Genomic DNA, 24083 nt, shown 5'->3' on the forward strand with positions numbered 1-24083 from the left:
TATTGTGTTGTTTAAAAATGAATATGAACTTATTTTCTTTGCATTATCCGAGGTCTGACAGCACTGCATCTTTTTTGTTATTTTGACCAGTTATCATTTTCTGCAAATAAATGCTCTAAATGACAATATCTTTATTTGGAATTTGGGAGAAATGTTGTCAGTAGTTTAAAGAATAAAACAAACATTTTCATTTTACCCAAACCCATACCTATAAATAGTCAAATCAGAGAAACTGATCATTTTGCACTGGTCACATTATTTTTTTTCCAGAGCTTCATATGTGAATAACTACTTTACTAAGATTTACACATGTGGGAGTAAATATTAATAAATGGTGAGCAAACTGTTATAAAAAACAAATAAAGGCCTTATAAATGTTTTATATACCCTTAAAAATAGTGTTACCACCCATCCTTTGTGCTGTGTCTGGTGGTCTGCTTTTTTGTCAAGGTGCCACACTGCCAGTTTATCTTCTCTCATGTTGAATTATGGTCAGATCAGGTTTATTCAAATAAGACTTCAGAAAATAGAGGGGTCTGCAACACGTCTCCCTGAACCTGTCTCTCTGTGTAGGTGACCTCCTGTAGAGGACAGCAGCTCTCTCCAAGGGAAACCTGATTTCCCATCCAGTGGAGAATGTGAGTCTTCAACCTTGTCCTCTTTGTCTCTAAGCCTTTGTATGATTTAGTACATGTAGTATATATTTAGTATGATTGTCTGTATACTTGGGGTTGCAATAGACCTGCAGTGGTCATCAGGCTTCTCAAAGGAACCACATGTTTGTTGGCTGTAGTTTGGTCTCTGAAGCATTGTTCTAATGGCCGTCTGGTTCATAAATGTTTAACTAGGTAAACACTCCCGTTGGGCTAATTAAAAGCAGCACATCACTAATATGTCATGAGGTGGTCATTCCGTTACAGGCCCGGGCTCACTGGGGAGGGGGTTCTGTAAGAGGGCACTACACTCAGATTAACAGGCCATTCAATTTCCTGTCCATTCTGTTCCATCCAATGTAACCTGTGACATACAGTAAATACTTACCTATGTCCACATATCCTAGACCTCCTCTGACCAGGCCTTGGTGTCCTCTCGTCTTTAACCTTTGAACTATACATTTGGTCTCACCTGGTCTTCTTGTTTGAGTGGAGCGTCTATGGATTGCAGTTGAAGAATTATGAATTCACAAGCGCTTTCATCATCTCCCCTAAAATAGCACAAACACTGTCAAACAATAATTCAGGAATAATTACTAAGTTCCTTGTTTGATCACTTACTCCGTGTGGTCTGTCAGACAACTTCCTTAGGCTGTGTTTGGTTAGCCCAGTTCTGTGGGTCTGCTCTAGTCCAGGTACCCACAGCTGTCTGAGCTGGGGTGAGAGGGAGGGATGGAGCTGCTTAGAAGGAGAGTTCGAGCTACCACATTCCAAGACACTCATGTGTACTGATCTGTGTTGGTGGAAAATAGGGAGTGTGTGTGTGTGTATATTGTGATTCAGCACACGTGAAAATGTGCAATCCAACAGTGTAGAAAACTGCAAGAAGGAAAATAGTAGTCAAATTGTCCATTAGAGTCTAAATGCACACACTACATAGTCTGATGAACCTTCTTCAACCAAGACCTTTATAGTGACTGATCTGCCTGTGGCCATAAGAGCTGTTTACGTATAGAAGCATAAGATGCTTATGGACTGGACAGTTCTCCTGTTATTGTATCTCAACTGTCAGGCATGGTCTGTCATTTCATGTTAGCGCTGCTAATATACTGCCTTGATGTACTTGAGGTTACGATTGGAGTATGTTTTGTTATACAACCAAACCCGTAGTAGACCCCGACATGGTACAATTTGCATCTGTACTTATGCATCTGCTAAACTCTCTCTGAGACAACATAAACACTGTAGTAAGCCAGTTATGAAGATGTTGTGTAAGTGTTACATGGACTAAGCTGTAAATGAATGTCAGTAGGTAGACATGGTGTTAGATAGCATGTAGATTAATGTCAATCATCATTAGTGTGCTGCTGCCGTTTTATTTTCACCTTGTCTATGATAATGATAGATTAACATACATTCTGTATATAGGATTATTGTGAGAGTATCAAGGTATCTAATGTCTCTGCTTGCTTGTCACAACATCAATTTGCACCTCAGAGCAGCGAACCATCCATCATGTGAGCTCTTCCACAAACACTTCTACATTCTGTCTCTATCCTCTTTTTACAGCATTCAGGTTAAGATGAATGATGAATTAAGATGGATTTTAGGCCAGGGGATCACACACACACGCGCTCTGGCAGTATTTACCGTGCCTCTGAAGAATCAGTGTTCTGGGGAGCGTCAGGCAGCTAAATGGAGGGAAGGAAGAGAAAGGCTGGTGTTTGAAGAGCTCCGCTCTCAGATTCAGTATCGCCTTCCTTCTCCCCCTGCTCCTTCCATCTCTGTGCCTCGGCTCTGGAAAAACTGGACCAGGGTGGAGGGACATGAGAGCCCTGTCTACATTCACCATCTCTCTCCCCATCCGATGGAAGTGGTAGAGCAGACAGCCATTGCTGCTGCCTGTACAGTGCATGCTCTTCCCTTCCCCTTTAACACCCTTTACAATATGTCAGTCTTCCTCCGCCCCCTATCTCTTTCTCCTCCTCTGCTCTCCATCATTCTCTCCCCTCCTCCCATGGTTTTCTCTCTTTACCACACTCACTGTCACCAGGAGGCTTGTGGCAGAAGGCTTGTGGGTTACATAACCACTGCAGCAGCACTCTGGACAGTGTTAAATCAGTGTGTGTGAGGGATGTGTGGTGTGTGTGTGTGTGTGTGAGAGAGAGAGAGAGTTGTTTGATGTACTGTATTTGGGGAATGCATGTCATTGTTGTCGGTTAGCTACGTAAACACATCAGGCATTCAGCGGTTCTTCACAGTAAATACTGCCAGAGTGTGTGTACTTGAGTGTGTGTGTACTGATACTGTATGTGTGTGTCCTGCAATTAGTGCCTTTTATTTCTTGAATAAAGCAAACATCTTTGCCTACCGTGATATTTCAGTCGTGTAAAGCCTGGGGATCTACACACACACTCTCTCTCTCTCTCTCTCTCTCTCTCTCTCTCTCTCTCTCTCTCTCACTCTCTCACTCTCTCACTCACTCTCTCTCTCACTCTCACTCACTCTCACTCTCACTCTCTCACTCTCTCTCACTCTCTCTCTCACTCTCTCTCTCACTCTCTCTCTCTCTCTCTCTCTCACTCTCTCACTCTCTCTCTCTCTCTCTCTCTCTCTCTCTCTCTCTCTCTCTCTCTCTCTCTCTCTCTCTCTCTCTCTCTCTCTCTCTCTCTCTCTCTCTCTGAATTGAGAAAGGAGCTTTATTGGCAGACGTATGTTTACAGCAACATGATGAAAACCATGCTGTACCATTTAACTCAGTGTGTGCAGTGAGGACTTTCAAGACAGAGATAAATGTGTTAAATGCAGTGTGTGCGCAGGCAATTCATAAATAGAAATGCTGAGGCACTTGATAAAATGACTGCAATTCAAACCTTGCATTAAGCTCTATCAATATCTCTATTAATTTATTTTATGTTATTTAAACTTTATTTAACTTGGCAAGTCAGCTAAGAACAAATTCTTATTTACAATGACGGCCTACCAGAAGACAAAAGACCTCCTGCGGGGACGGGGGCTGGGATTACAAATACAAATAAATGAAATAAAAAATATAGGACAAAACACACATCACGACAAGAGAGACAACACTACATAAAGAGAGACCTAAGACAACAACATAGCATGGCAGCAACACATGACAACCCAGCATGGTAGCAGCACAACATGGCAGTAGCACAACATGGTAGCAGCACAAAACAGGGTACAAACAACAGCACAAAGGGCAAGAAGGTAGACAATACATCACGCAAAGCAGCCACAACTGTCAGTAAGTGTCCATAATTGAGTCTTTGAATTAAGAAATTGAGATAAAACTGTCCAGTTTGAGTGTTTGTTGCAGAGAACTGAAAAGACGAGCGACCCAGCAATGTGTGTGCTTTGGGGACCTTTAACAGAATGTGACAATTAATTAAACTATGTTCAATGTAACCTTGACTTTGAGCTCTTCATGTTGTAGATATGACATTGATCTGTGTTACAGCTCCAATATATTCTTACTGTGAGTTATTTTAAGTTAAAGTATCTGCATGTCCAAATCAAATCAAATTAAATTGTATTAGTCACATGCACCGAATACAACAGTGAAATGCTTACTTACAAGCCCTGAACCAACAATGCAGTTTTTTTTAAAGAATAAGAAATAAAGTAACAAGTTGTCGCACCCTGACCTTAGAGAGCCTTTTTATGTCTCTATTTGGTTTGGTCAGGGTGTGATTTGTGGTGGGCATTTTGTATTTCATATACCTTTGACTATTGGATGTTCTTATAGGCACTTTAGTATTGCCAGTGTAACAGTATAGCTTCCGTCTTTCTCCTCGCTCCTCCCTGGGCTCGAACCAGGAACACAACGACAACAGCCACCTTCGAAGCAGCATTACCCCTGCAGAGCAAGGAGAACAACTACTAGAAGGCTCAGAGAAAGTGACTTTGAAACGCTATTAACGCACGCTAACTAGCTAGTCATTTCACTTCGGTTACACCAGCCTCATCTCGGGAGTTGATAGGCTTGAAGTCATAAACAGCGCAATGCTTGACGCACAACGAAGAGCTGCTGGGCAAAATGCAAGAAAGTGCTGTTTGAATGAATGTTTACACGCCTGCTTCTGCCTACCACCGCTCAGTCAGATACTTGTATGCTTGTATGCTCAGTCAGATTATATGCAACGCAGGACACGCTAGATAATATCTAGTAATATCAACCATGTGTAGTTAACTAGTGATTATGATTGATTATTTTTTATAAGATAAGTTTAATGCTAGCCAGCAACTTACCTTGGCTTACTGCATTCGCGTAACATGCAGTCTCCTTGTGGAGTGCAACGAGAGAGAGGCAGGTCGTTATTGCGGACTAGTTAACTGTAAGGTTGCAAGATTGGATCCCCCGAGCTGACAAGGTGAAAATCTGTTGTTCTGCCCCTGAACAAGGCAAGTTAACCCACCGTTCCTAGGCCATCATTGAAAATAAGAATGTGTTCTTAACTGACTTGCCTGGTTAAATAAAGGTATAAAAATTTAAAAAATTGGCACCCAAAAATACAGATTTCCGATTGTTATGAAAACTTGAAATCGGCCCTAATTAATCGGCCATTCCAATTAATCGGTCGACCTCTAGCACTTTGGTCCACTTCCAACGACACCCATGACACAAGTAGTTAAAGAGCAGCAGTAAAATAACAACAGCTAGACTATATACAGGAGGGTACTGGTACAGAGTCAATGTGTGGGGGCACTGGTAAGTTGAGGTAATATGTAGTTGTAGGTAGAGTTATTAAAGTGACTATGCATACATGATAACAACAGAGAGTAGCAGTGGTGTAAAGGGGGTCAATGAAAATAGTCTGGGTAGCCATTTGGTTAGGTGTTCAGGAGTCTTGTGGCTTGGGGGTAGAAGCTGTTTAGAAGCTTCATGGACCTAGATTTGGCCCTCTGGTACCACTTGCCGTGCGGTAGCAGAGAGAACAATCTATGACTGGGTGGCTGTAGCAGAGAGAACAGTCTATGACTAGGGTGGCTGGAGTCTTTTTGACACTGCCTGGTATGGAGGTTCTGGATGGCAGGAAGCTTGGCCGCAGTGATGTGCTGGGCCGTACGCACTACCCTCTGTAGTGCCTTGCAGTTGGAGGCCGAGCAGTTGCCATACCAGGCGGTGATGCAACCATGCTCTCGATGGTGGAGCTATAGAACCTTTTGAGGATCTGAGGACCCATGCCAAATCTTTTCAGTCACCTGAGGGGGAATAGGTTTTGTCGTACCCTCTTCATGACTGTCTTGGTGTGTTTGGACCAAGTTAGTTTGTTGGTGATGTGGGCACCAAGGAACTTGAAGCTCTCAACCTGCTCCACTGCAACCCCGTCGATAAGAATGGGGGCGTGCTCTGTCCTCTTTTTTCCTGTAGTCCACAATCATCTCCTTTGTCTCAAAGCTGCTTATTTCGATACATAACCTTATAGCGAGGTTTTGGCATTGCTGTGTGGGTTGTCTACTTGGCATGACTTGTAGCATGTAGACCTTTCCTGTGGCTATTGTAGTCTTCCTATAGCTGTGTTTGTTCTCAGTACCATGCTCAGGGCTGTGTTCACCCTTTGTTGATAATGTGTATTGACTGTTGATGATTTGACAGGAGTAATGAAGTGTGTGGTGTGAAGGTGGGGAATGTATCACGTCCCACTGAGAACATAGATTGATTCTGCTTTATCCACGAGAGAGAGATAATTATTTTGGTAGAGGGACAAATCTGTCTGTGTCCCTGGAGTCTTAACAAGATCACAGAGGCCAGTACTGACCTAGCTCAACATGGCTAAGCCTGTCCCATGTAACCGGTCAGTGTCTCTGGCCTGCTGGAGCAATGACATCATCAGCTGTTCCTGCTGCACTCTAATGTAATGTTGGGTTGTATTCATTATGGCACACATTGTAGCAAAATGCTTAAAAGCACTTGTTCAACTTAAAATGAGAACAAGCGGTACATATTGTCCAGTTAGTCCCCCGGGGAAATCCTAGCACCCTTTGATACGTTTTCTTTTGTTTGGTGCCTAGTGAATACAATCCTGGGCTGGACTGGGAGGAAGGCATGGGAGGGAGCTGGAAGTTGTGTCCCTCCACCCAGAAGCCCTGGCCCTGTAGCAAGCCCTAGGGCTATGCTAACTACCGTAGGCCACCTCTGAATCAGAGGGCTGAGTCACTGAAATGGAATCCGTACAAATGGTGATTCATTTGTCTTCCTGTGTGAGTGTATGTGCCTCTCGTGATGACAGAGAGCAGTTGAATAAGCAGGATGTATTACACCTGTGTGCCTGAAGGCCAGGTCTGAGCAGACATTCAGTGGAATGTGAATGCAGTCGTGCTACTGTATTTGTACTGAATCTCTCTGGCTGAGCTCAGTATTATCATCCTGATGGTGTGTTGCGCTGTCCCGCCCACATCCATTTGTTCATCATACTGGTTTCCCTCCTGCTCACACGAGGAGGAATGCCTCCCACGCACACATGCTGCAGTGCATTCAGATACTGCTCAATACTGCTCAGATTCTGCCTTCGTGTAGATTTGCTTCCAGTCAATGATCCAGTCCTCATTTGAAAGAGCTTCCAAAGAGCAGCCTGTAGACTTTCTCTCACTGCTGCGGTGCCTTCATTCCCTCTCTCTCTCTGAAAGGACATTTGATATAGCTCAGCAGTATTTCAGTCTCTTTCATCACAATATGCAGCGGGTGTGTAGTGGGGGTGGGGCAGAATGCATTGTCATCCTCATGTGACCTTTGACTCCCCTCACATTGCTCCAAGGGAAACACTAGCCAATGACTATAACTGTACATAATTGAGACACAGATGCCCAATTTTTGTCCTGTTTCCCCCAGTTTCATCCAGAATAATTTCAAGGAACATCTTCTGTTGTCTGGGTATAGCAGTACAAGTTTTGGGGAGAGAAAGGTTATAGGAACATCATCTGTTGTCTGGGTATAGCAGTACAGGTTTTGGGGAGAGAAAGGTTATAGGAACATCATCTGTTGTCTGGGTATAGCAGTACAGGTTTTGGGGAGAGAAAGGTTATAGGAACATCTGCTGTCTGGGTATAGCAGTACAGGTTTTGGGGAGAGAAAGGTTATAGGAACATCATCTGTTGTCTGGGTATAGCAGTACAGGTTTTGGGGAGAGAAAGGTTATAGGAACAGTTTTACTTTGCTGCAGACTCCCTATCTGGGTGGTCACATCAGCTCTGATCATTCCACGGCCCAGCAAACAGAACAGAACAGCCCATGGCAGGACACATTATGCTGATAAATACAACAATCCCCCTTCTCTATCTCGCTCACTCTCTTTATCACATTCACACTCTGCCTCTTCAAACACCCGTTTCTCACTCACTCACTCACTCACTCACTCACTCACTCACTCACTCACTCACTCACTCACTCACTCACTCACTCACTCACTCACTCACACTGCTAAAGGCCTGATGTGTTTACGGAGCTAGCCTGTTCATTTTTACCAGAGTGCAGGTGCTATGCGGTTATGGACATGTGGAGGCCCTATAGGAGTTGATTGCGGAGTGGCCTGATGACACTCATCCACCTAACCACCCCTCATGTTCTTGCCTGATTAATCTGTGTAATGGCCAGCTTCCCACCCTCATCTCATCTACACTGACCCCTCCAACCTTCTGTCACGTGACATGCTTATTGATGGTCTTGGCTGTCATGGTATCTGTGATGATGCAAGCACCGAGCACGCAGCTCTGTAGCGCTGTCTTTCTCCTGGCAACATTCAACAGCCTGTTTATTCCATCCTACCGCTGTCATGGCATCGCCCGCCCCGGAGATGAATCACATCTCTCTCATGATCTATTTAGCTACCACTCTGACCCATCGGTGCTCTCTATTCCGCTCACCAACTGTCTTGCTCACAACAGCTTCCTGCGCTCTCTGCACCTGCTCCACCCAGTCTCACTTGGGACAGGCTTAGCCATGTTGAGCCTAGTCAGTATTGGGCTCTATGATCTTGTTAAGACTCCAGGAGGATATTTCTCTCTCTCTCTCTCTCTCTCTCTCTCTCTCTCTCTCTCTCTCTCTCTCGAGGAGCCTTTGCCTCTCTTTCCTTGTGTCTTCCCTCCCAGCATCTCAATATAAGGTCCTCTCAGAGTGTTTTTTTTTTGTATAGCAGCCGCCATGACAGGTAGAGTGTCTCAAGAACCCAACATGTTCTAAAAAGTACACGGCAGATAGTTGCTATTGGATGCCAGACAACCACCATTATGGAATTCATATTGTTTGGATAAGAGTGAGTTTTAGATGAGCTCAGGCGTGTTTGAGTAAACTACCTACCTGGTTTGGTAATCAGCTTCCTTTCTAATCAGTGACAGAAAGGGGGATGGTGGGGTGTAAGAGAATAAAGTTAGACCCTGACTCTGAAATCTGATTACTGTAATAGGTTTACATGTGTGTTGTGGTTGTCTCTCAAGGCTTTAGAAGAGCCATGAACAGCCCTATTACGATGGTGTATCCTTTATATATTACCCCAAAAATATAAACGATATTTCATGCTGAAACCCTCAAATTAAACTAGTTGATGGTTTATATTTAGGATAATGTTTTACAGCTTTGTCATTCCATTTTTAGTATTAGAAAATCATCTTATTTAATTATTTCATATATTTTACGTGTGATAATGCCACACAGAGGGCCAGAGGTAATTACAAACACCAGTCAAAATCTGAAGTAACAAATAATAATAATAATCTATTTTATGGGTCACAGACACATATTTAGCAGATATTATTGTGGGTGTAAGGAAATGCTACTAGATTTCTTATGATAAATTACATAAAATCCTTGAAAGATACCAAAATACTGGTATTTTACTGGTAAACTTCTAAAGTTTCCAGTAATATACCCTCCCGTTGCAACCCTAGACTTGTGTGTGTGTGGCTTTTTTGCATGTACACACAATCACACACACAGAACACAGCCCTACCTCTCTCTCTCACACACAAATGTATGATGCCTGGCACGTTTATCTAGCTAGTCTATCAATACATAATCACACCCTGCTAGGTAGTGTAATCTCAGACTTCTTCTCTCTTTCTATCTTTGCAATGCATGTATATTCTATTGCTCCTCCTATCTTCTCCTATCCTCTTCTTTACCCTCCCTCCCCTTCTAAGCCATTCAGCTGGAACGTTGCAGGATTATCTTTCCACCATTGAGAAACACTGGCTTGTTCACACTGGGTCTGGCTAAGACGGCCCAAAACAAAGAAATTCAACAGAGGCCTCTGTTCTCTCTGTTGATGCATAGCCAGATCTGGACTACAAAATACTTGAATAATAGTTGAAGAGGGAGTAGCCCATGCATGGTTCCCACAAGGGCTTGTGGATATACTTTTCTGTTTGATAGGGTCCTTCAATCTGTTGTCATGGGTGCAATTAGGGTAAGCGAAAACAATTTGTGAGCCATAATGGCTTTGCCTTTTGCCGTAGTTTATTTCCTTGTTGCTGTACTGTTAGACAGATGGCAGAATATTTATTGTACAGTGCAATATCCTGCGAGCTTTGTCTTCAAGAGAAGTCTTTGATTAATTTATTGCCCACGGCTTGGATCAGAACTTGAATATAACATTTGGCTGTATGGGAGACTGTGTTTTGGTAGTTTTTTTTATATGGACACCTAGTCTATAGTAGACGTGGTTTGATATAGGCTTATGGTTTGAAAGGGTTTCTCTGAGATACTGATGGTAAATTACTTACATCAGCTTACGGAATCAGTTCAGGTACAATAAGTGAAAAGAACCTTCTGAGTCTTGCTCTTAAAAAGAAGTAGAATGGGTATCTGTTTGGATTGGCACAATTGCCGACCTTGAAGCCACACGTAACACGAACACTATGTGCAATATATTGAAGCCTTGATATAGATACTTTCATGTTTAGATATGACACCTGTCATACTGAACATCAATTGATGAATCAATCAATTATTCTCTCTTCCTCTCTTTTTCTCGTCTCCTTCTCACCATCCATTGTGAAGGAAGGCAACTTACTGGCGGAATTGACCCAAATAACTGAGCAGCATGTCTCCCGACCCCCCTCACACTTCCCCTCATGTGATGATTACTTTTTGTTGTGGCACTCTACAATCCTGAGTACCAGAGCAGGAGGTATTGTAAATAAGAATGTGTTCTTAACTTGCATAGTTAAATAAAGGTTCAATAAAAATAATATATAATAATTCTCATTCTGTAGTGTAGCCTAGTGACCATCTGAACCTGAGGACCTTTGTGTCCACATTATCCTTTAGTATCAACAACATTGTGCCCAGTCTATCAATGTACCCTTGACACTATAATAGTTTGAGTGGTTATAATGCATAAAAAGACTGTGACCTTCCATGTAGCTTTTCTCACAAGAGAATTTTGAAATGTTATGAGGTCTGTTTTTCCCTTGTTATTTCACATTCATGGTAATGCTGCTGAAGGTTAGGTGTGATTTAGTTAGCTTTTCAATGTCACAAGTGTGTGTACATGTATATATCTTAATGTTGATAATCTAAGATACAAACTTGACACTAAAGCAAACGTTTTACACAGTTTGTTTTTCAAAGAGTATACAGTTACAGTTGAAGTTGGAAGTTTACATACACATTAGCCAAATACATTTAAACTCAGTTTTTCACAATTCCTGACATTTAATCCTAGGAAAAATTTCCTGTTAGGATCACCACTTTATTTTAAGAATGTGAAATGTCAGAATAATAGCAGAGAGAATGATTTATTTCAGCTTTTCTTTCTGTCATCACATTCCCAGTGGGTCAGAAGTTCACATACAATTAGTATTTGGTAGCATTACCTTTAAATTGTTTATCTTGGGTCAAACGTTTTGGGTAGCCTTCCACAAGTTACCCACAATAAATTGGGTGAACTTTGGCCCATTCCTCCTGACAGAGCTGGTGTAACTGAATCCGCTTTGTAGGCCTCCTTGCTCCAACACGCTTTTTCAGTTCTGCCCACAAATTTTCTATGGGATTGATGTCAGGGCTTTGTGATGGCCACTCCAAAACCTTGACTTTGTTGTCCTTAAGCCATTTTGCCACAATTCTGGAAGTATGGTTGGGGTCATTGTCCATTTGGAAGACCCATTTGCGACAAAAAAACTGATGTCTTGAGATGTTGCTTCAATATATCCTCATAAATTTCCATCCTCACCATGCCATCTATTTTGTGAAGTACACCAGTCCCTCCTGCAGAAAAGTACCCCCACAACATGATGCTGCCAACCCTGTGCTTCACGGTTGGGATGGTGTTATTCGGCGTGCAAGCCTCCCCCTTTTTCCTCCAAACATAACGATAGTTGTTATGGCCAAACAGTTCTATTTTTGTTTCATCAGACCAGAGGACATTTCTCTAAAAAGTACGATCTTTGTCCCCATGTGCAGTTGCAAACCGTAGTCTAGCTTTTTTATGGCGGTTTTGGAGCAGTGGCTTCTTCCTTGCTGAGCGGCCTTTCTGATTATGTCGATATAGTACTCGTTTTACTGTGGGTATATAGATACTTTTGTACCTGTTTCCTCCAGCATCTTCACAAGGTTCTTTGCTGTTGTTCTGGGATTGATTTGCACTTTTCTCACCAAAGTACGTTCATCTCTAGGAGACAGAACCGGTCTCCTTCCTGAGCGGTATGACGGCTGCGTGGTCCCATGGTGTTTATACTTGCGTACTATTGTTTGTACAGATGAACGTGGTACCTTCAGGTGTTTGGAAATTGCTCCCATGGTTGAACCAGACTTGTGGAGGTCTACAATGTTTTTTCTGAGGTCTTGGCTGATTTCTTTAGATTTTCCCATGATGTCAAGCAAAGAGGCACTGAGTTTGAAGGTAAGGCCTTGAAATACATCCACAGGTACACCTCTAATTGACTCAAATTATGTCAATTAGCCTATCAGAACCTTCTAAAGCCATGACAGAATTTTCTGGAATTTTCCAAGCTGTTTAAAGGCACTGTCAACTTTGTGTATGTAAACTTCTGACCCTCTGGAATTGTGATACAGTGAATTAAGTGAAATAATCTGTCTGTAAACAATTGTTGTAAGAATTACTTGTGTCATGCACAAAGTAGATGTCCTAACCGACTTGCCAAAACTATAGTTTGTTAACAAGAAATTTGTGGAGTGGTTGAAAAACGAGTTTTAATGATTACAACCTAAGTGTATGTAAACTTCCGACTTCAACTGTATGTTTAGGTGTGGTTTGTGTTTATAATTTATTGTATGGATGCCTGTAAAATGGAGCATGTTTTACACAACATTTCACATTCACCCAAATTAATGAATGTTTAAAACATATTAGAAACTGGGCGGTTCGATCCCTGAATGCCGTTTGGCTGACCACGGGTATTACAAAACATTTATTTTTACTGCTTTTATTCCATTAAAGACCAGTTTATAATAGCAGTAAGGCACCTCGGGTGTTTGTGATATATGGCCAATATACCATACCATGGCTAAGGGCTGATGCGTTGCGTCGTGCGTAAAAGGACAGCCCTTAGCCGTGGTATATTGGCCATATATCACACCTCCTCAGGCCTTATTGCTCAAATCTATCTTTATTCACATTTAGAAACTGCTTCACTATAGTATAATAACCATATTATAGTGGTGTGTAGTATAGAGCCATATGGGTTTCTTCATGAGCTCAGCTTTTCAAATCAAATCACATTTTATTGGTCACATACACATGGTTAGCAGATGATAATGCAAGTGTAGTGAAATGCTTGTGCTTCTAGTTCCGACAGTGCAGTAATATCTAACAAGTAATCTTAACAATTTCCCAACAACTACCTAAAACACACAAATCTAAAGGTGATGATTGAGAATATGTACATATAACTATATGAAGGAGTGATGGTCGAGCGGCATAGGCAAGATGCAATAGAGGGTATAAAATACAGTGTATATACATATGATATGTGAGTAATGTAAGATATGTAAACATTATTTAAAGTGCCATTATTTAAAGTGACATTGTTTAAAGTGACTAGTGGTCAATTTATTAAAGTGGCCAGTGATTGGGTCTCAATGTAGGCAGCAGCTTATCTGAGTTAGTGATTGCTGTTTAGCAGTCTGATGGCCTTGAGATAGAAGCTGTTTTTCAGTTACCTCGGTGGCAGCTTTGATGCACCTATACTGACCTCGCCTTCTGGATGGTAGTGGTGTGAACAGGCAGTGGCTCAGGTGGTTGTTGTCCTTGATGATCTTTTTGGCCTTCATGTTACATTGGGTACTGTAGGTGTCATGGAGGGCAGGTAGTTTGCCCCCGGTGATGCGTTGTGCAGACCCCACCACCCTCTGGAGAACCTTACGGTTGTGGGCGGAGCAGTTGCCTTACCAAGCTGTGATACAGCCCGACAGGGTGCTCTCGATTGTGCACCTGTAAAAGTTTGTCAGGCTTTTGGGTGACAAGCCAAATTTCTTCAGCCTCCTGAGGTTCAGCCTTCTTCACCACAATGTCTGTGTGGATGGACCATTTCAATTTGTCTGTGATGTGTACGCCGAGGAACTTAAAACTTTCCACCTTCTCCACTGCTGTCCCTTCGATGTGGATAGTGGGGTGCTCCCTCTGCTGTTTCCTGAATCTCCTTTGTTTTGTTGATGTTGACTGAGAGGTTGCTTTCCTGACACCACACTCCCGAGTTTCCTCACCTCCTCCCTGTAGGCTGTCTCATCGTTGTTGGTAATCAAGCCCACTACTGTTGTGTCGTCTGCAAACTTGATGATTGAGTTGGAGGCGTGCATGGCCACGCAGTCGTGGGTGAACAGGGAGTACAGGAGGGGGCTGAGCATGCACCCTTGTGGGGCTACCGTGTTGAGGAACAGCGGAGTGGAGGTGATGTTTCCTACCTTCACCACCTGTGGGTGGCCCATCAGGAAGTCCAGGACCCAATTGCACAGGGCGAGGTTGAGACCCAGGGCCTCCAGCTTGATGATGAGCTTGGAGGGTACTATGGTGTTGAATGCTGAGCTGTAGTCAATGAACAGCATTCTTACATAGGTATTCTTCTTGTCCAGATGGGATAAGGCAGTGTGATGGTGATTGCATAGTATGTGGACCTGTTGGGGCGGTATGCAAACTGAAGTGGGTCTAGGGTGGCCGTTAACCTGTTGCGTCGAGCCATCCCGGATCCGGGATCGTGAATACAGCCTCAAGCTCATTACCATAACGCAACGTTAACTATTCATGAAAATCGCAAATGAAATGAAATTAATATGCTAGCTCTCAAGCTTAGCCTTTTGTTAACAACACTGTCATCTCAGATTTTCAAAATATGCTTCTCAACCATTGCAAAATAAGCATTTGTGTAACAGCTAGCGCACCTAGCGTAGCATTTAGCGTTAGCATTAGCAGGCAACCTCTTCACAAAAACCAGAAAATCATTCAAATAAAATCATTACCATTGAATAACTTCAGATGTTTTCAATGAGGAGACTCTCAGTTAGATAGCTCCGTTTTTCCTGAAAGATGATTTGTTTAGGAGAAATTGCTCCGTTTGGTGCGTCACGTTTGGCTACCAAAAAAAAACGAAAATTCAGTCTTCAAAACGTCAAACTTTTTTCCAAATTAACTCCATAATATCGACTGAAACATGGCAAACGTTGTTTAGGACCAATCCTCAAGGTGTTTTTCACATATCTCTTCATGATAAATCGTTCGTTGAAAGCCTCCTCTCTCCTCTCAATCAGTGGATGACTGCGTGCAGCTTGTAGATTACGCACCAATTTACACAAAGGACACTGGGCGGACCCATGGTAAATGTAGTCTCTTATGGCCAATCTTCCAATGATATGCCTACAAATACGTCACAATGCTGCAGACACCTTGGAGAAACGATAGGAAGGGCAGGCTCATTCCCGGCGCATTCACAGCCATATAAGGAGACAATAGAAAACAGAGCTTCGAAAATTCTGCCAATTTCCTGGTTAAAGTATCATCTTGGTTTCGCCTGTAGCATGAGTTCTGTGGCACTCACAGATAATATCTTTGCAGTTTTGGAAACCTTGGAGTGTTTTCTTTCCAAAGCTGCCAATTATATGCATAGTCGAGCATCTTTTCGTGACAAAATATTGCGCTTAAAACGGGCACGTTTTTTTATCCATAAATTAAAAGAGCGCCCCCTATATCCAAGATGTTAAGGTGGAGGTGATATGATCCTTGACTAGTCTCTCAAAGCACTTCATGATGACATAAGTGAGTGCTACAGGGCGCCAGTCATTTAGTTCAGTTATCTTTGCCTTCTTGGGTACAGGAACAATGGTAGCCATCTTGAAGCATGTGGGGACAGCAGACTGGGATAGGGAGCGATTGAAAATGTCTGTAAACACACCAGCCAGCTGGTCTGCGCATGCTCTGAGGACGTGGCTAGGGATGCCGTCTGGGACAGCAGCCTTGTCAGGGTTAACACGTTTAAATGTTTTACTCACGTCGGCCACGGAGAAGGAGAGGGGGCCTTAGCCGGCTCTGGAGGATCCAGGGATCCATAGGCTAATTGGAGGGCCAGACTGACAGACAGGTAGACGGACCTATGATCTCACTGAAATGAGAATCACACCAATAATAATGGGTGGGTCATAGCTTGTGAGTGATGTCATCTAGAGAACTGGACCAGCAGGTTGAAGTGTGGAATTTCATCTCTTACTTTCTCATCGGCCTATTGACATATTGAAAAATAAGTATTGTGAGTGTTATAGTACAAACAGTGAAGTAGATTCTCACTCTCGTGTTGTCTTGGCTCCGCTGGCTGAAGCATTGTCTGTAGCATATCAAACAGATTTAATGCCTTTGCTGAGTCATGACATCTGATTATTATGCCTGATATAGATCTTATTGCCCAAAAGAATTACAGGACAATGACTCTGACAGTACACAGAGAGACCCTGAGCTCTTTCTTCACCCACAGGTCTCTGTGTATACACCTGCTCTTCAGCACAGCTGTAACCTTTACTCTGGCAAGGAAATGGTCATTTCTGGAGGCGGAGGGCAAACCGTGTGTCCTTGTTCTTTCTGCATGAGGAGTTCTCTTTTCACAGAGAATATGAAAAGAACTGGCAATATTATTTCATCGTCGAACAACAGTATTTAAAGGTCTCCCTCATAGTAAATCTGTCAGTGTGAGCCGCAGTGACTGTAAATATTGTGTTTGACAAACTGCACTGCGTTACTGTGTGGCTGATTCAGCCATTGCTGTACTGTAACTGCAATATAGCTGCCCTGCCTGTGCTCCTCGGTGCTCCTGCTAGTGTCACGATTCATCACACAGTACAAAATGTTCCCTGGTTCAGATTGAGATGAGTAGCCCATCATCGAGGCTTTGAGGTTACATACCGCAGAAATGTGTTCAAAGTAAACACACTGTAGAAACACTGTACCTCTCTATTGCATACTTTTTCAAGTAGCAGTCACAGCCACACAAACCACACAAATTCAGTCTTAATGCCAACTGCTCATGATTATTGTGGCGTTGTGACATATTAAGACTGAAAAGTTTGAGCTGTTATCTATCATGTGCATATAAATTGGCCTCTTGAGTTCCACCAGTCCCATCTTTCAGGTGTAAAAGTCAAACTGATCACAGCTCTCAACTTATGCAGGAGCAGCGGTAGCTTAGTGGTTAGAGCGTTGGTCTTGTAACCCAAAGGTTGCAAGACCAAGTCCCTGAGCTGACAAGCTAAAAACTCTGTTGTTCTGCTCCTGAACAAGGTAGTTAACCCAGTGTTCCTAGGCTGTCATTGAAAATAAGAATTTGTTCTTAACTGTAGTTAAATAAAGGTAACAAAATGCTGCTCCCTCTGAAGATTTACTCAACATGATCAGAAGGGGGAATATTCAGAGGTGGAAACTTTCCGTGGGAATTAATGGAAATATATGCACATTAATATTAATACCAAGGTAGCAAGACACGGTAGTGATGACACCATAGGCCTTGTTGATCTCTGCACCAGACAGGAAGCTCTTGCCAGCATACATGGGGTCCAAAATGTACGCTGCGGCGTGTATGGGCTTCAGGCAGAAGTCTTCACGCTTTTTGATGTATTTCAGAACTGCAGTTTCCTCTGATTGGAGCAACAGTGAAGTGGGCAGGGCAGTACGGATTTCTTCTCTTACATCTGCAAGCAGAGTCTGAACATCAGACAGGATGGCATTGTCTCCCTCAATCCGTGCAGTGGCTACTGTTATAGGTTTCAGGAGTTTCAGGCTGCTTACCACTCTGTCACAAAAGACATTATCCAGGAGGATCCTCTTGATGGGGCTGTCCATATCGGCAGACTGTGATATGGCCATTTCTTGGAGAGACTCCTTCCCTTCCAGGAGACTGTCAAACATGATGACAACACCACCCCAACAGGTGTTGCTGGGCAGCTTCAATGTGGTGCTCTTATTCTTCTCACTTTGCTTGGTGAGGTAGATTGCTGCTATAACTTGATGACCCTTCAAATACCTAACCATTTCCTTGGCTCTCTTGTATCCATTGTTTTCAGTGCCATGATGTCCAGAAGGAACAGATTCAATGCATGAGCAGCACAGCCAATGGGTGTGATGTGAGAGTAGGACTCCTCCACTTTAGACCAAGCAGCCTTCATGTTCACAGCATTGTCTGTAACCAGTGCAAATACCTTCTGTGGTCCAAGGCCATTGATGACTTCCTTCAGCTCATCTGCAATGTAGAGACCGGTGTGTCTGTTGTCCCTTGTCTCTGTGCTCTTGTAGAATAGTAGTTGAGGGGTGGAAATGATGTAGTTAATTATTCCTTGCCCACGAACATTCAACCACCCACCAGAGATGGTTGCAATGCAGTCTGCTTTCTCTATGATTTGCTTGACCTTCACCTGAACTCTGTTGAACTCTGCATCCAGCAAATGAGTAGATGAAGCATGTCTGGTTGGGGGGGTTGTATGCTGGACGAAGAACATTTCAGAAATCTCTTCCAATACACATTGCTTGTGAGCATCAGAGGTGAACCAGTTGCATACACAGCTCGAGGAAGACATTCATCAGCATTTCTCTGACTACGTTCCTCCATTGAGTCAAAAAAACGTCTGATTCCAGGAGGACCATGAGCTGTTGCTATCGATAAGGTGTCTGATTCATCATTTTCACCTCGAATAGAAGTAGAGGGACTTTTGTTTGTTGTGAGCGCTGAGGGAACTTTATGCACTTGTCCAGATGATTCCACATTTTTGTTACATTCTTCACAATATGATTTGGCACAGTATTTGCAAATGTACACAGCTTATCCTTCTACATTAGCTGCAGTGAAATGTTTCCACCCATCAGATTGTGCTCGTGGCATTTTCCTGTAAAGATGAGGAAAAAAACTACAAATACAATGCCATGTTCAGGTAAATAGTTAAGCAGTTAGATTAAACAACTCCTTTGTAAGATACATGTTTTAAAATGAAACATGTATGGAAACAGGTGAATTAACACTCAGTTAGCAGGCTCAAGCAAGCTAAAACCCACATGGTAGCAAAAACTAACTAGCAGAAATTGTTAACAAGTTAGAAATGATTTAAACACACTTTGCTGTAGGCTACTATTTACTTGTTAACAAAAAATAATGTATGTCGTATAAAATATATTCACCCCACCCAGTATTGTAATCAAAAGTTACCAGAAAGCATGTAGTCCTTGGCTCAGACAGTGTAGTAGTGTGGGCTTAATAGCCTCTCCTTAGTGTGATCTTGAGAATCAGCTGTACATGTGATGGAAGAGTGCACTGCACATGTGATGGAAGAATGCACTGTGCATAGGAAGGGTTGCAATTCCGTTGAATTGGGATAGTTTAACCAAAATATTCCACAAGACCTAGAATTGCCTTATGTGTATCCCAGAAAAAAAAGGTTCACTTTTATAAGCAAACTTTTTTGATGAATTTAAGCAAATTTACCGGAAAGTTTCCAACCCTTTGCACCCCTAATGGTCAGAGTGTTACTTAGTTCACCAGGTGATTCCATTACAGTACTAGTCAAATGTTTGGACACACCTACTCATTCAAGAGTTTTTCTTTATTTTTACTATTTTCTACATTGAATAATAATAGTGAATACATAACAGCTATGAAATAACACATATGGAATCATGTAGTAACCAAAAAAGTGTTAAACAAATCTAAATATATTTTACATTTTAGATTCTTCAAAGTAGCCACGCTTTGCTTTGATGATTGCCTTTGACAACTTTGCACACTCTTGGCATTCTCTCAACCAGCTTCACCTGGAATGCTTTTCCAACAGTCTTGAAGGAGTTACCACATATGCTGAGCACTTGTTGGCTGCTTTTCCTTCACTCTGTGTTCCAACTCATCCCAAGCCATCTCAATTGGGTTGAGGTCGGGTGATTGTGGAGGCCAGGTCATCTGATGCAGCACTCCATCACTCTCCTTCTCGGTCAAATAGCCCTTACACAGCCTCGAGGTGTGCTGGGTCATTGTCCTTTGGAAAAACAAATGATAGTCCCACTAAGCGCAAACAAGATGGGATGGCGTATCGAATGCTGTGGTAGTCATGCTAGTTAAGTGGGCCTTGAATTCTAAATAAATCACTGGCCGTGTCAACAGCAAAGCGCCATCACACCACCTCCTCCGCGCTTCACGGTGGGAACCACCCATGCGGAGATCATCCGTTCAAGTACTCTGCATCTCACAAAGACACAGCGGTTGGAACCAAAAATCTCACAGTTGGACTCATCAGACCAAAGGACAGATTTCCACTGGTCTAATGTCCATTGGTCGTGTTTCTTGGCCCAAGCAAGTCTTTTCTTCTTATTGGTGGCCTTTAGTAGTGCTATTTTGCAGCAATTTGACCATGAAGGCCTGATTCACACAGTCTCCTCTGAACAGTTGATTTTGAGATGCGTCTGTTCCTTGAACTGTGTGAAGCATTTATTTGGGCTGCAATTTCTGAGGCTGGTAACTCTAATGAACGTATCCTCTGCAGCAGAGGTAACTCTGGGTCTTCTTTTCCTGTGGCTGTCCTCGTGAGAGCCAGTTTCATCATTGTGCTTGATGGTTTTTGAAACTGCACTTGAAGAAACTTTCTTGAAATGTCCTGTATTGACTGACCTTCATGTCTTAAAGTAATGATTGACTGTCGTTTCTCTTTGCTTATTTGAGCTATTCTTGTCATAATATGGACTTGGTATTTTACTAAATATGTCTATCTTCTGTATACCAACCCTACCTTGTCACAACACAACTGATTGGCTCAAACACATTAAGAAGGAAAGAAATTCTACAAATTAACATTTAACAAGGCACACCTGTTAATTGAAATGCATTCCAGGTGACTACCTCATTTCTATTTTATTTAAAATGTGAATTTTATTTAACACTTTTTGGGGGGTTACTACATGATTCCATATGTGTTATTTCATAGTTCTGACGTCTTCGCTGTTATTCTACAATGTAGAAAGTAGTCAAAATAAAGAAAAATAAAGAAAAACTCTTGAATGAGTAAGTGTGTCCAAACTTTTGACTGGTACTCTATGCTAGATGGAGAAGTCAGCATAAGGCCAAACAGACATAGGTTATCAACCTTTACTCCCAAAAATTCCTAACTTAGTAGGATCGTTCCACGAAATGAGTCACTTTTGCGTCCCTTTGATATTTTAAGTAGAGATGTGGCACCAATATTGGTCTTTAAAAGCATGTTATATTAATTGAAGTGCCATTTAATATAGACCACAGACACAATTCAATAAAGTGCCCAAATCCAGCATATTGACATGTCCCTCTGTGCACTCTATCCACATTTCCACCATCATTGTAAAGCCCTAGTTTTGTGTTTAGTTAATGTGATTGGCGGTTCATTTTAAGAAAAGAAAAACACCTGTCCCTCATTTTAAGGTCAACTCTGTTACGTGAACTCTCATTTTAATATGGTGAAACTATTCCTTTGTAAATATCTAATAGTTAAATCATAGTGTAAAATCAGGTGAGCTGGTTCTAATCCTTTCAGCCATTGTCTTGTGTTTTGTGGTGGAAAACTGAAGTGTGTCGAGCATATCACGTCAACCCTGTTATCCACGGATAGACAGGCGAGAAATGTTTTAACAATAAACTGTTTTTTGTGAAGCTTGCATTCAATTGCCCCTCACTTTTGAACACAACAAGATTCCATTCCCCCTGTCACAAGGGGATTTATGGATGATTTAAGATTAAATCACCAACCCTGTTGTGGTCAACCCTGTTCGGCATTAAATAGGCACTTACGATAGACATTTTTTTATTTAACAGTCAGAATGGAAAAACATTTTTTTTATTAAGTTGAACATGTGCTTGTCATAACAGAATGTTAAAACTAGGTTTAATACATTTTAAAAATCAACCAAGTTACACTACCCAAAAGGGACACATTTGTGTCATGACCTAGTAAGTGTCTTACTCTATGATAACTTCAAACCTGAGGTTTTTGCTCCATTTTTTTATGTTTGAGGAAACATACCATAGCATGTTCTGTTCTAAATCAAGTGTAGGGGCTGTTGTTGGGCTGGTACACATTCTCCCGATTCTGGCTTTAATTCGTTTCCTACCTTGTTTGGGAACCATTTAACGTTATTTTATGTAGTGTATCCCTCCATGTGCTTGCTGTTTTGCGCTGGGTAGTTGTTGTGGGGACTTCCAGGCCTGAAGGAGATGCCACTAAAGAACAGTACATTGAGACAGTAAAGGAGAGCAAACTGAATTAAGTTTCAATTAGAGCTCAATACAAGAATAAACGCTAACCAGTCTGTGCTATTTTATTCTTCGTGGGGAAGAATCGACCAGCCGTCAAAGGAATAGATACAAATCGTCTCAAATCTTGGAGGAAAGCCAGGACGCACTATATGTTTTAGAGGGAGGAAGGGTTTACAAATGAATTGGCAGTTTAATCACATTGTTAGAAGGCACCTACAGTTATATAACCTTAGATGTTTATGTGAAATCAATTAAAACAGGACTGCAATTTGTTTATTTTGGTCTCTTTTCTGATCTCTGGGCTGTGTAACTTCATGTAGACGTTTCAGAGGAAGATATAGTGAGTGTGTGTGAGTGGTGTGTGTTCCTGCCAGTCTGTCTGTGTTGGGTCTATGTGTGTGTCCATGTGTGTTAGTACAGTATGCATGTGTGTCTGTGTGCAGTGAGTATGTGTGTAATGTAGCACTCTTCCAGAAGGAACATGCCATGGGACAGGGACAGTTTATGCTGAGCTACTGTACAGTACGATACAGGGTCAGAACTCCATGATTACAGTGATCCTGTGGTGTGCTGTGGTTTCTGGGACATGCGTGTGGAAGATGGCCTTTCTGTTCCTTGGGGCCACAGAGCAGTGTGCATGGGGATAGAAGACCTATTTTAACTTCATTATTAGAACGGTCTCAGAGCCTCCAAAGGAAGCCTTTCATCAGTGCTGCTCACTGATTGGCTATGGAAAACATATGGTTTCTGAATACCATAGAGAGCCCAAGTATCGTATTTCATAGCATATAATAAATAATGAATGTTGCAGGATGTTCTACTGTATTGTATTTTCTACATGTATATGTATTGCAATCTCACTCTCTCCTCTTTCTCTCTCTCTCTCTCTCTCTCTCCCTCTCTCTCTTTCTCTTTCAGTGTGTGAGGGACCCAGCTCTGCTGCTGACACATTTAGAGTTTAGCCTGCTTTACCACAACCAGGAAAATGTCGGGGTCCTACGATGAATCTGCTGCTACTGCTGACGACGCTATGGACAGCTTTTGGGAGGTACTTCAGAAAAACCATCCATACAGGTCATCTGGGCTATGAAGGGAAACCTATAGACCTTTATCAGCCAAGTCACACACAACAATCCCTCTTTAGGAGACATGAGTCATAGGATCACTGGCCACCATCATCCTCTCTGGTGAAAAAGTTATTGACAACATGATACTATAGGTCATGTCATTTCATTGAGGATCAATAGGAATATGGTTGGTTAATCCAATACGTTGATGTTGTTGCACAGAAAATATCCAATTAGTGCTATGGAATTCACTATAGAGCACTATAGAGTCCCTTTTGTGTCATCGTAGGAGGAGGGTCACAGAGACCGACCGACAGAGCCTCTCAGTTAGGAGCAGCACTGAGGCAGCCATTCAGCCCACATCCACCTGCCCTAAAATCTATATACGGCCAAGAAAGCTCTGGCCACAGCATACTGAATAGCATAAGGACTCTTGTAGGGCTAGAAGTTTGGTTTAAAATGAAAAACACGTCTGACAGAAAACAGCAAAAATACAAAACTGTATATTATCTATATACTGTAAACTCTTCTTAAAGGGACTTTGTTTTTGACACAGACACTGTACCCCATACCAGTCCTACCCAGCCTAGGGCCCATCCTCGCTGAGTGGACTGAGTGGTCTTTGTCTGTGGGCTGCATTCCTGTCTCTGCCTCG

At 42.3% G+C, this 24083-nt stretch overlaps 1 protein-coding gene across 4 annotated transcripts in view; it reads left to right on the forward strand.

Annotated features, from left to right (window-relative positions):
- The window catches only part of LOC112221963 (protein kinase C and casein kinase substrate in neurons protein 1), a 53935-nt gene that overhangs the window by 11858 nt on the left and 17994 nt on the right, over nt 1-24083 (forward strand). For 2 of the 4 annotated variants that reach the window (XM_024384447.2, XM_024384450.1), the window contains exons 2-3: nt 574-638; nt 23280-23409. In XM_024384447.2, coding sequence (XP_024240215.1) covers nt 23347-23409 — 63 coding nt within the window. In that variant the 5' untranslated portion in view covers nt 574-638; nt 23280-23346. Of the gene's footprint in view, nt 1-573; nt 639-9856; nt 10076-23279; nt 23410-24083 lie in introns of those variants that run through there. The other 2 variants (XM_024384449.2, XM_024384448.2) reach the window with 2 other exon arrangements.

This window comes from Oncorhynchus tshawytscha, linkage group LG22 (assembly GCF_018296145.1).
Source record: "Oncorhynchus tshawytscha isolate Ot180627B linkage group LG22, Otsh_v2.0, whole genome shotgun sequence".
Lineage (NCBI taxonomy): Eukaryota > Metazoa > Chordata > Actinopteri > Salmoniformes > Salmonidae > Oncorhynchus > Oncorhynchus tshawytscha.